This window comes from Typha latifolia, chromosome 9 (genome assembly GCF_019914945.1).
Source record: "Typha latifolia isolate L0001 chromosome 9, TyphaL0001v2, whole genome shotgun sequence".
NCBI classification, from domain to species: Eukaryota; Viridiplantae; Streptophyta; class Magnoliopsida; order Poales; family Typhaceae; genus Typha; species Typha latifolia.
This window is the reverse complement of record NC_133094.1, coordinates 11,246,466-11,260,082: the sequence shown is the minus strand read 5'-3', so window position 1 is coordinate 11,260,082 and position 13,617 is coordinate 11,246,466. Positions and strand designations below refer to the sequence as shown.

General features: G+C 36.6%; 2 protein-coding genes across 2 annotated transcripts; both read right to left on the bottom strand.

Annotated features, from left to right (window-relative positions):
- Window positions 1-277: 277 nt before the first annotated feature.
- LOC140795782 (uncharacterized) lies at window positions 278-3,490 on the bottom strand. The gene is made up of 2 exons (XM_073148554.1): window positions 3,198-3,490; window positions 278-1,074 (listed from the first exon to the last, which is right to left on the bottom strand). The coding sequence occupies exons 1-2, from the start codon at window positions 3,384-3,386 to the stop codon at window positions 538-540; spliced, it is 726 nt and encodes a 241-aa protein (XP_073004655.1). The 5' UTR covers window positions 3,387-3,490; the 3' UTR covers window positions 278-537.
- A 5,265-nt stretch (window positions 3,491-8,755) lies between these two features.
- On the bottom strand, window positions 8,756-11,140 carry LOC140795811 (uncharacterized). Its single transcript, XM_073148599.1, has 2 exons — window positions 10,985-11,140; window positions 8,756-10,429 (listed from the first exon to the last, which is right to left on the bottom strand). The coding sequence occupies exon 2, from the start codon at window positions 10,412-10,414 to the stop codon at window positions 9,131-9,133; it is 1,284 nt and encodes a 427-aa protein (XP_073004700.1). The 5' UTR covers window positions 10,415-10,429; window positions 10,985-11,140; the 3' UTR covers window positions 8,756-9,130.
- Window positions 11,141-13,617: the final 2,477 nt, after the last annotated feature.

Genomic DNA, 13,617 nt, shown 5'->3' with positions numbered 1-13,617 from the left:
CCATGCACGATGGTGTAGCCGGACACGGTACAAGTGGACGTGTTTAGTTCTTGTTTTGCTGTTACGTGTATTAGGAGTGATATCTGGGGCTGCAGATCTTCTGCAGCGTTGGTTCTATGGGTTTTCTCCATCCGTGTTCTGTGCTAGCTGCCAATTAGTAGCTTCCTCGCGTCCCGGCTGTAGCAAATTCGTGCAGCTGGAAAATCCACCAGGGCAAGCATCATCTCTACTTATTACAAAGTTTGAGAGAGAGTATAAGGAAAAATGAGCGTCTTAGTGAAAAAAGAAAAATAAATCAATTAATCACTTCAAATAGGGAAAATGACATGAATTCACACCTGGAAATGAAGTAAAATTCAACAAATTACACGACATAAATTACAAACAGAACTACGGAAATCTAAAAATCATTACATAAACATTTAGAACCAGAACTTAATAAATGAGAGCAGTTCACTTCATCTGACACACCATCTCTGATATGAGCAAACTCCCATCTTGTCGAGGAGCAATGGATGATGAAGACGTATCCGACGACTAAGCATCACTCTTCTTCTCCACAGCAGCCACTTCTTCCGGCGGGACAGCGTCACAGGACTCCATTTCTTCTTTAATTGTATGAACTTCAGCAGCAGGTTCAGAATCCACAATTTTCTCTTCTGCTACGGTGGCTTCAGAAACTTCTGCGGAAGGAACAGATTCTTCTTGTGTGGAATTTGATGGGTCTTCCTCTATGATCTTTGGTTTATTTTCTTCTGAAGCATGTTCTTCTACTACAATTTTCGGTTTCGATTCATCTGCAGAAGGTTCTTCTACTACAGATTTTGGTTTTGATTCATCTGAAGTAAGTTCTTCTTCCTTTGTTTCCTGTACAGGTGGTACCTGCACTTCTTCTTCCTTTGTCTCCTGTACAGGTGGTACCTGCACTTCTTCTTCCTTTGTTTCCTGTACAGGTGGTACTGAAGAATCTTCTCTCTTGGGCTGCACTTCTTCCTCTGTTTCCTGCACAGGTGGTGTGAGAGATTCCTCTATAACATTCTTTTCAGTTTCCACAGACCCAGTGCTCTCTTCATTCTGCAAAAAAGAAGCTTGTACATGATTTCCGATTTTCCCATAGATATAGTTTCCATTAATTCTAGATAATAGTGCATGACAACTGGTACTGAGATAGTGCTTAAATAGTAAAAAAGGCTCATGTTAAATAAATGTTTTATGTTCAAATACTAACGACACCGGTATAACTGGAACAGTATTAAGTTCTCACTTCTTTAGGAAGAAAACATTCCGTGATAAATATAAAGCATAATAGGGTGCATGAGTGATCATTCAAATCCTCGTACACTAACAGTTATAATGGCCTAAAAAGTTGAACCGACATCTCCGTGGTGCATTATTTAAAAGATATAGCGTGCAATTTCATATTATTTTGCTTCAACTCCATGAGCAACATCATTGTAAAGTCTTCCACTTTGACATACAATGTGCAATAGCTTTATAACAGAATGCGCAAAGTCAGCAATAGAAAATGAGCAAAGTGAAGTTAGATGTGACCAGTGAGCACTGCTATTGTGTGCATAAACAAATAGTAAAAATAATCATTATGTTTAAACAAATTACAAATAAAAGGAAGGATTGCTGCTTTGCTGCCATTACCTTAAAAGTGAAGTGCCTCAAAGGCACTAGCCTTAAACAAAGCCTATACAAAAAAACCAGGTGGGGTAAAAGGGGACCAGGCTTTTTCATCTAAAGTGAAAACAAAAAGACAGCGAAGAGCTGGATAATGAGAGAATGTATCGATTCCAGAAAGCACTGCACCGGAAAGGAAGATTGCAGGCACTACAATGAAAAGAAAAGGCTATCTGGTGCCCTAAAGCTAAAGTAGACCAATTCTTTATTGCATCACATGATCACATGATCACTACTAACATGGCTCTAATAAATTACCGACCTTCCTCACACGTATAGATTAATAAAGAAAAATATAAAAATATCGACTCACGTCTAGGGCTACATTATAGAGGATCAAAACTCAGACCAGAAGAAAAAATCATAAAGCACCTGTAGCATTTTAATATCAGAGCAAGAACAGATTATGATAAATAACTCACCATTTTTGGGTGTGTTAGGACTAAAATTAGCAATTGTCTGGCTACAAATCAAACATTCTACATTCTGTACAATGAAAGAACTGCTAATCACCAGAACATCTTCTTCAACTAGTAACCTACCTCATTGGAACTGATGGATATTAAGCCAAAAGAGCAACAAAGATAGGCTGGCCCGCTAACTCATCTCTAAAATAGCTGGCGCTGAAAGCTTATGCCAACTTATAATTGACGTAGGTGGGTTCATACTTGCGTATTAAGTGCACTAATATTCAGAGCTAATTTGTTAACTCAACAAGATGCAGGTGGGTCAGAAATGAGGGTGTCATATTTTTCGCAATCAAGCCATGTCTCCTGGTCGGTAGGCACTGCAATTTGGAAGAGGGGTCTAATTTTGTCCTGCACGGTCAATAATGCTGCATCCACTCGGCTTAGAATTTCAAACAATGGAGTGCCCACTGGGGGAAAAAAGAACTACTATTTTTAATTCAAGTTCTGATTAGACAATTCTATCTTAAGCGATACTTTCTATGGTAAATATTTTCTCAATTCTTGGCCCTTATTAGTCAAACCCCATTGTACAACAATAGATATTCTAAAAATACAATTGGGCATCATAAAGAAAAGATTACCAAGAAGATGGTTTCAAAGGTATTTTCTGAATAGCTGTCTTATCCTTCTGAAAGAAGAAGAACTAGGAAGTGCTGCTAAAAGAGAAACGGACAATGGCAGTAGAACACACTTTTTTAAAAAAAAATCTCTAAAGATCAAGGCCATCTCAGATAAGATTTATACAGATTTAGTAGACAATGACTATACTGCAACGTTCCGTAAATCGTGCTAATCGAACAAATCAAGTACCAAAACTACAATAACGCAATCGAAATTTATCACCCACATTTTTACAATCCTTTTTACCAACAAAGATACGAAGAGTAGATAGATCAAATAGACAGAGAAAAAGAATCTACTATTCCAAAACATTTGAACCTCAATATACGACCTTTTCATCATTTACCATCAAAATCAGGAGCAGGACGAATAACGGAAAGATTTGTATCCACGAAATCGAAGGGGGATCAACGAACCCACCTCTTTAAACAAGACGCCGAGCGATCTACGTCGGCCTTCGTCAGCCTGGTCGGCTTCCGCTCCTGATTCATCCGGAAACGCTTCCTTCTTTGTCTCCTCCGCCGCCGCCGCCGGCGCAGGCTTCTCCACCGGCGGCGGTGCGTCACCCTCCGCCTTGAGATCTCTGGGCTTCGTCGCGCACCCTCCCATTGCTATCTCTCTCTCTCTAAATTTCTATATAGAAATGTAAAGGTGAAGGAAAGCAACGAAGAGAGATGAATAGGGGAGGGATGGAATGGGAAGGCGACTCGGCAAACGAGGGGGGAGACCGGTGGGTTTATAAGAAGAAGAAATAGATTGCCTCCAACCCCGGTTGTAAGAATAATTGTTATTTATATATGTCCGTAGACTGGGTAACGGTGTGAAAACTGAAAAGTATCCCGGATCGTAGGAAAGTGCTGCATCCGTACGTGCAGGTGATTTTGCTTCCGACATTTGTGCTGGAGCACAGATTGGATTTGAGATGATGGTATATTTTTGGGGGTTTTCTTTGTAAAGGATCCAATGATGTTGCGCTTTCCAAATGGCAAAGTGTTTGGCTTTCGCGTGTGCATCGCATGCATACGAGAATTATTAGAGTTGTTGTATATATACTCTTTTAAATTGTGCTCATTTAATATTAATATATAGACAAAAGATAGATATATTTATTTAGTTCCATACTTTTCTCTTAGTTATTTTTATCTTTTTTTTTATTAAATTATTAGGAGAATATATGTGCAAACAATAAAAGTTTCGAAGGATTACATTAGTAATATTGAGTGCGTAGGTTCTTTTGAAGTCAATGCAGAGTTTACTTTCATAAAATATTAAATGCACATAATTTATATAGAGGTATACACTAGAGCTTGTTATTGGCAATTGAAAATTACAAAAAATATTAAGTCGCACAAGGCTCTTGTACATAGAAATATTAACTTTAAAGAGGTTTACAAAAATAATAAGAAATTTTCTCAAAATAATAAGAAATTTCCTTCTGTCCAACCAATACCTCCTTCCCTATGACCAAGGATGTCATGGGTTCAACTCCAATCTTAAATAATATTATTATGAAGAAATTATTTGGTGGTCCGTGATTTGGTGGCTTGACTTGATTCAATTGATAGCTCGAAATATGATTAATTTGGAGAAACAGCTTAGAGCAGGTCTTAGCGGCGTTTGGTTAGAAATAATTGTTCGGCGACGCATATAACTTGAAGCCTAAATTAGGCAGCTAAAAACTCGACGAAGCCTAAGTGTCTTTATATCTAGAGAGGGTTGGTCTTTGTCTAGCAGAGAAATGCAATGGTATTTAGAGATAAAGTGGATCATCTAGGGGTTGCAGTGAGTATCAAGGGGGTGCTTCTGGCGGAGGATGACTGGATGCTGGCGGCTGCATGGGAACTGATACCAAGCGAGCCAGCTTTGCATGGAGAGGTTAGGCTGATAGGCTAGGCTTGGAATGAGTAATGGTAGAGTTGGTGAAAATTCTAAAGAAATAGATGGGCAATCTTTGAAGGTTAGGCTATTTAGTTGCCAGTGTGGTGCTACTCTAGGCTCTTTTGTTAATGTTAAAGTTTTACATGTATTCAATAAAGGTAATTAGGCAGCTAAACGAGGTAATGCCTAGATGTATTTTATTAGGTCCTGGTGACCCTATTCCCAAGATTTATGTAACCTTATTCTCCTTTTTATGCCTCACCATTTTTTTTTTCTATCTTCTTGGAAATATACTGTTGGTCGTCTCTTTATTGTTATTTTAGAATATGTTCTAATAATTCAACAGGATTATTATCTTTCTTGTAGGTCTTTGATTCAGGGGCCAGTTTGTCTCCAAATCGGATTGCAGGAATAGCTGCCTTGATTAGCTGTCCTATTATTAGCAGGTTAAAAATATTCTAACTGATTTTGCTGCCAAATAATGGCAGCCAAGTATAAGATGAAAGAAATTCCTGCATTAGAGCTGCAGAATCTGTTTTTCTTTTTTCTTTTTCTGGTTTCATAGAGGATAGATTATCTTGGTTACTTCTTGATAGGTATTCTTCACCGTTACCAAGAAAATTATAGGATTGACTCCAATCCCAAATAATTATTGTGTAGAAAATTATTTGGTGGTTCGGTGGCTTAGCTCAATAGCTCGACTTGGTTGATGACTCAGCGATGCAGTTGGCTTGGAGAAACAGCTAGATAATGCGATGGCTTGGAGCAAAGTTTAGCAGCGTTTAGTTCAGAGAAATTTCTTAGCAAGCACATGGCTTGAAGCCTAATCAACTTATTATATTATCAAAAACTTAGTAGTGTGCTTTGTCTGTTCCACGTATAACCTTCGGCTGGCTCATGAATGAAAAAAAAATTAATTCCTCATATATAAAAAAAGAGAGATTATCTTGATTCCTGCCCTATGATATATTAGGTGAAAAATGGCCAAACTTTTTGGAGAAATATGTTTGTTTGGGAAAAAAATATTAAATAAATAGGTGAACTTTCCAAACTTTTTCTACAGAACTAGATAAAAAAAAATTCAGTATAAAGGTCAGAAGTTATAGATATATAATATGTCATTATTATATTGCAACTACACGTATAAAATCACCGACCTTGAGTGTGAATTTTTTTGTCCAAAAGAAAACTCTTTAACCTATTAAATACTTTGAAAATTCACCTATTTATTCGAAATAGGTGAATGCCCTGAATACCTTCAGAGAGGTCATTAAATGTTGCCTATAAATTAGGATTTCCTAATAAAATGACAGCAATGCCCAATATCACATATTATATTCCTAACTCTGGCACATAGGATAATGCTACATCTTGACAACATCTCGAAGGATGTTATAAAGGAACTTTTATCAATGGCTATATCTCATCATTCATGTGATTATAACTCTATTTCTCTGTTTAACATGAAGATATAACAACTCCCATCTCTATTATGTAATTATAGTTATACTAATAAATCTACTGCAAAATCATATGATGCCAATAAAATGAACAACTATTAGCTCAGTTGAAGTGCAAGGCAGTGAGAGGACCAATCTTGGTGGAGATATAAATAGGAAATTCTGGGGCCCTCATCCCTTGCATCATTGAAAGGTACAGAGAATTATAATGAAATATAGTAGGTCCACATTTCCCTCTCAGTAATAATTAGAGCATAGAAACAAGTTGCATGCAAATGATCACTGGCAGGAGCCTTGCAGTGGAATACATTTCTTTTCTTCATTATTTTACCATATAAGATTGTGGTTATCCTCCAAGACATCCCATTAGGAATAATTACAAATAATTAATACCAATTGTCAGTTAAATACACAGCAGATGAACCTCAAATTAATGATGAACTTAAGGAGCAAGCAGACATTGGTTTTCATATGTTCAAGTTTGAAAGAAGGAATACAATTGAAGTGACTACCTTCTCGTTACTCTGTTCACATCAAGACAGATAACAAACCTAGAGAAGCAAGAATATGCAGCAAAGACAGTATCTCTTGCTTCCACTCTAATCTCCCTGTTACAACCAACAAAATATCTTGTAAGATGAAGTTCTTCAACAAAACATTTGACATGCAACAAACATTCACATTAGTGCTTTTCTTATCTACAAACTGGAGGCAAAGCATGTTCTAATACTGTTCAAGCACTGGGACACTGTACCTATATTAAACTTTTTCTTATCACTGTCTTCAGATAAGAAGGTGGTTTCATGTCAGGTAATGCACCATGCAGGACTGTCTACAGATAACCCCTTTGAAAACTAATTATTTGTCTTTTGCCTCACGTTCAACAAAGAAGATTTAAGAGAGCACCCACCTTGTCCTCCAAACTTGCAGTGCAGAAAGAAAGAGGATCTGCAAAAGAACTTGTAAAAGATTGTCATTTTAGCACCAACAAGGCTGATGAAAGCTGCCAGATTTGGAACAGAACTAGTATCAAGGACAACCAAGGAGCTACTTCTGTTCCAACCAAAAATATGATCAGCCAACTAGGGGAACTTATTGCTGAGAGTAATCTGAATTCATAGGCTATTTTGGCTTTCAGCCTAGTAGAAGTGCATAATTAATATCACCACAAAAAGCACATTGCCAAGTAACACCAGATCTCTGAGAAATTTAGTACTAGGTATGATTCAACTCATATCCCTCGCAATACTGACCCTTTTCGGTTGTCGCTGCCAAACCCTAAATCCTGCTTCCCTGATATCTATGACATCAATTCTTTATCTTTTTTCCCCTATCCATTAGCTCTTCCGAAGTACTAAGCACCTTCTCTATGTATATACATCCTCTAATTAGTGAAAAAAAAATCTGAATCTAATAGTGAATCTCATTCCATCTCAACCTAGTCAATGTGTCTCCCATCTTCTCACCAGCTTAAAGGTTCAAAATTGCACGAACGATCACAATTACAAGCCAGACAATCACTGGGTCCTCATTTACTCCTGCATCAATCTTTTTTCCAGGATAAAGACCAATATGTCAGACTTCCAACAACCTAAACCAAGCTAGATAGTAGAATTGAATGCAGAGCTCCTTGTACAACATGAGGAGCTTAAAAAAGGTTCTGCTAAACTAACAAAGATTTTACTTGGTTTTGTGAGACAACCTTGTAAAAATCTAGCTGTTAACAAACTTAGGTAAACTTGAACCGATCATGCACAATGCAGTTCTTCTCAAGCTCTGGTGCTCGACTTATTCCTCAGATGATACAGCCTTATGTTGAATGCATTTCCTAATCCAAATCTCTCATAGCATCTATTGACATTTCTCAACAACATCAGTTATTCTCCTACCTATGGAATCTGTACTTAACCTCACAGATGGAAAGAAAAATTCCTTCACTTTAGTTTTGATTCCCCCATCACAAAACACCAAATTCCTTTCCTCAATGAATTTTTTATCAAAATTAAAGTCTACTTCTTTTAAGTGGTTCTCTTAACTTCTTAATTCAAATGGACCTCTTATTACATAAATCATCTTAAGGTAATCATAATCGCAAAAGCACACTTCAAGCATGCCTCTGATAATAAGTTGTCTTAAGGCCATCACTGTTGTATAACTCGTCTAAGCTAAGCCCATAGGTGTACCTCATGCGTACCTTCAATAATACTGAACTGGTTCTAGAAAGTTCATTCAACTTGCATTACTAGAAAGATCGCAAGAAGCAACGAAGATCATGGGTAAAATTCAACAGCTTAGAGAATTAAGGATTAGCTAAAATGACCACTCTGCTGCATAAGTTGAAAAGGATCTTGCTAATTGAAACGAACTGCTGAAGTATTCATTCAGCATCCATATGCAAAAGACAGTTACAATGATCACATCGTCATTACTTCGGCAGTTACATATTGGTATCCTAGAAGCAGATCAAATATTCGTATGTAGGAGTGTTAAATCATACGAACTTTGAGTAACTTCATACTAAATTCTGATGAGAATTGCCAACCCAACATCACTAAATAATAATCAAGAAATATATCAGGCAAAACTTTCTAGCTTCAACATATATGAAAGACAACTGCGAAAAAATAAATGGGATTCAGAGAGCACCAACATTATCAGATCAGTAGCTTACTGATTTCTGTAAGAAGAGCAGCAACAGAAACTCATGAAACATAAACCCAAAAAGATAAGAGAAAAGCTCACAGACTCAAATTGCAACATCACTAAAAACATAGCTAGATGTCTGGATATTCCCATATCTCCACATGGAAAAGAGGAGCTTCCATAATGCAACATATGCTTTCAGAAACAATCAAAGGGCCACTGGTACTCTGGCTCATGAGACAGAACACAGAGGGCTTTGCTTTGAAGGCTTAAACTAAACTTATCAAATCACCCTTACCATTTTCTGAAGCTTGAAACTTCTAACTTTCGTAAAAATATATCATGCACTATTGATTTCTCTTCATTTTAAGATCAAACTCTTAACTGTTTGTGCTTTAATTCCAATGCCAACTGCTCATTCTCAAGCTTCATCCTTTCATTCTCCATCCTCATTTTCTGCACATCTCTATCTTTCTTCTTACTAAATCGTCGCCACTTAGCACGTTGCCTTTCTAGCTCCAGCATCTGCGCCTGAATATGCAAGTGTTGCTCTTCAAGCTGGAGCAAATGAGAATTCAGCATGTTCTTCTGTTCCAAAGAGGTGTTAGACCCTTCAACAAAAGCTTGGTTCATATCCATAACAATGCCTAGGGGATGAGATATTCTGCTGCAGTTCTGTGAACCAGAAGAATAGCCAAAACTCACTTCTTCATGGTCCATATCATGCTTCATTCTTTTCAGAAAGGATGTGCGCCCCGTATCACCATGATCTTCCTCATCATCAGTATCTGCACTTTGATCATCCTCATCCATATCTTCGTGCAAACCCCTTCTAGGGTCATGCTCATCTCTACTTCTAAGAGCCAACTGCAACGAACGCTGGAGTGCTGGATCAGCAGGTAAACACAATCGGTTCCCATTATGATAGGAGCACATCTCCTCATAGAAAAGATGCTTTGAGCTCAAAATCTTCCTGGCATCGTCTTTTAACTTATCAGAGAGGTGCTCCATGTGATCCAGAAGAGCAGGGTTCTCCACAACCTTGCAAGATGTTCCTCTACCAAGAATATCTGTAAGCCTTTTATATCTTTTGTTGAGATCATTGAACTTGTCTTCACATTGTTGAGGTGACACGTAACAGCCTCTTTCAGCCATGACTTTTGATATCGACTTCCACTTCCCTTTTTTCTGCAACATCGCATGCTTCCGCTTCCCACCACTGTTACAATCAGATGCAACATCTTCACCTATGTAGGAAACAGCAGTTATCAAAAGCCTGACCATGCTATCAGTCCACTTCATCCGATGCCACGGCGAGCTCTTCTTCCCCTTGCCATTATGACTGTCAATTCCATCCTCAGTGGCGCTTGGTTCATCATCATCGCTCATGGAATTCTTTGCACGCTCCCCTTTGCTGTAATCCATGACAGCAACTCCGGCTTGTTGACTGCACTCCAACATATGATTGATCGATAGAGGGAAAGTTTCGTGCATCGGTGGATGCACCAGGTTCTGGGAATGATCCGGGTGTTGCTGGGGGCGGTGAAAGGATGGGCGCGGGAAGTGTTGTTGATGCATATGCATGGAGCCTTGCAAGTCTAGGAAACCATAGGAAGCTCCCGGGATCATGCTTCCTGCTGGAAAATTCCCCTCCATGTTCTTCCTCTTCTTCTAGGAAGACTCAATAATTGCAAAAATTGATCAAACAAACTAGTTGGAATTGAAAGCAACTAGGTAAAGGCTTCACCTTTCTGAAGATCCTACCAACCTTCTTTCTTATAATCTACCAGATTAGATTGGTCCCTAGAAGGAACCAAGAACTGCTGAAGCGAATCAATTTGATCACAGCTCTCAAAACCCTCAAAGCAAAAAAGAAAAAGAAAAAACAGCAAAGTCTCGGATCTTTTGCAAGTTTACAAGCTGCCTAAAACCCTCGAATGTGCCAAAATAGCACAATAAAACTCGCAAAAAATAAAAAGAAAAACCTAACCTTTAATCAAAGATTAGATAGAAAACCCACCGTACAACCACAGCAACACTCCCATCTAGCTCAGACACGAAAACCAATTTGAAAGCTTATACTCTCGACTACAGATTCCTTCAAAAACAAACGATTGCTACTCCAACAAAAAATAAAAATAAAATAAATTCTACAAAATCAAACGCAACCCAAAGACGAAACGAAATCGGAACCCAAACCAAATCAGCGAATTTGGGGCGACTCACAGGTTGGTATTCCGCTACTTGGGGTAAGATTCCGGTGGAGAGGCGATGGGTCCGGAATCGCCGAGAGAAGAAGACAAACAACAACCTTGGCGTCGCTTAGGAGCGGAAGAAAGGAAGCGTTTTTAGTTTTTACTTCTTTAAATCTTTTTTTAATTTTTATAAGTAGGATCGGTTCAATGTACAACAGTACAAGGTATTATATAATAATAGTGTGACAGTGTGTCCGGCACACATATGGTGGCATTTTTTTGGACCCCCCCACCCACTGACGTGAGATCTAATAAAGGGTTGATGGTAGCTACAAAATAGAGGCCTTCTCTGAAAAATTGCATCCACTTGCCAAATTTATTTTCTAATCCTAAATAATTAATATAGAGAAAATTATTTGACTACTCGATAGCTTTCACTCAACCCTGTGGCGCGACGGTTTAGAACATGTGGTCTTAATTTAAAGTAATTATTCAGAAATACACATAACCTGAAGTGTATCTTATTAAATGCTTCTATATCTAGAGATATTTGACTCTTTATTCGGTACATATCTAATCTTTAAACTCATAAATAATAAAAATTTATAAAAAATAATATAGAAGAAATATTATTATTTTAATCTCTTTCGGGAAAAAAAAAAAAGAGTAGTGCTACTAGTATTATAATATGAACTTTTTTTTTTCTAATTCAATGACGTTTCATTTAAATTGGCACCATCCCATTGACATTATTATATTTATAATACTGCCGATAAATAGAATATTTTATATATCAACGGTAAGAGTGTACTAAAAGAAATATTATTGATATTGATTAAGTCATATTTCTAATTTAATCAACATCTTCTAGGATGTTAAAGAGTCTCCTGAATATTTTTTAGGGTTAAATATATTTTACAATGTACGTGTGCAAAAATTTTAAATCAGTCATTGTACTTATAATTAAAGTAAGACAGTTAATTTTTCTATCAAACTTAACTGATTATTGCTAAATGACTAAACCCCTTTGTGTTTGTTGGGCAAAAGACACGAACTTTTGAGATAATATTGTTAAATAATTAAATATAATACTTATTTAAATTTGACAGAAAAACTAATAGTGTCACGAAACTAATTTAAGACTTTTTAAAATATAAATAAGTAAAAAAATTTAGAAATAACTACGCAGCGGTAAAAGATATTTAACCCTATTTTTAAAGATATTTTATCCTAATTGTTAGAATAATTAACAAGGCTTAAGTGAGTATTCTCAAATTCAAATCTTAGTGACAATGGTGTAACTAGGACATTATCAAACTGGCTAGAAAAACAAGTGACAAAAAATATTTGAAACTATCTACCCAAAAATATGTTTATGTAATAGGGAACCATAGTTATTTAATTTGTGCTTATTTTGAAATATATATATGAGAGTATGCAAGGCAAAACTTGATTTGATGAATAACATCACAATTTCATGATTAGATTGATTTAATATCTTGTGAATGAAGTCAGATCCATACACTGAATAGTTTAACTGGAAAAAAGAAAAGTTGTTCTTGTTTTTATTCCCTTTATAAGGGAACATGGCCTTGAGGCTTAAGTAGATAATTTAGTATGTATCAAACTAAGGTCCACAAGAGTAGATGTGGACATTTCACAAGATATTAAATTAAGACCCAAAATAAAATAAATTAACATTTTATTAAGGGACCTATCATTTGTTTAAAAACTAAAAAGTAAATGTGATTGTGATGGGGGTTGTAATATGACGACATTGGCTCTCGGAGGGAAGATTGTAGGTGAGAAAATAATGAAAGGGATTGAAAAGAATGCTTATAGTGCAATCATTGGCATCAAATAATGGTGATCAATTGAAGCGATTGATATGAGAGGTGAGATTGATAGACTGTAAGATTTGTTTTACAAAATTCTAACATATTTTAATCATTAAGTTTGCTTGATATCCATCCTCTAATGTTTGCCAAAGTTTTAAATAAGAAAATATCTTCTGGATGTGCATATCACTTAACCAATACTTTCATTTCCACCTATCTTTTTCATCCTTTTCTAATGGACAGTCAAACTTACAGAGCTGGAATTGATAGGCAGAGAGCAAATACACTGCACTTTCTCAACAAATCTAGCTTTAAAACTGCATCTTTCTTTCTTTTTTTCCCCTTTTCTTATTGGGGTGGTTGAGAATAGTGGAGATAAAGAAAAACAAATTATAAGCTATTCCATAATGAATAATACCATCATATTGGGGTTATAAATAGGATGTTTCCAAACTCCAAAACTGGGAGGTAGTGTTAAGTTGTAAGTGGGAGTGTTGCAAGGATCAATGATTCTTTATTAGATAGTAGTGGTCACTAAGTAGCAATAGTTTTAAGACCATTTGATTGAATGGCATACCATGATCACCAAAGGAGTGGTTACATGCAATGCATATAACGTCTAAGAGAATTTATATGCAAATATAGAAGAGGTGGTTGCCCACTCTGTTCCTCCAAACAACACCCTTAGTAAAATGATTCTCATAAGAAATTAAGAATAAGGGAAAAAAAATATGCTGAGGTAAAAATTGAAATGATTATTTGAATCCAATTCAATATAAAAGCATAATGGAGTGATCCAAAATCTTCAAACTATGGCATTCAATTC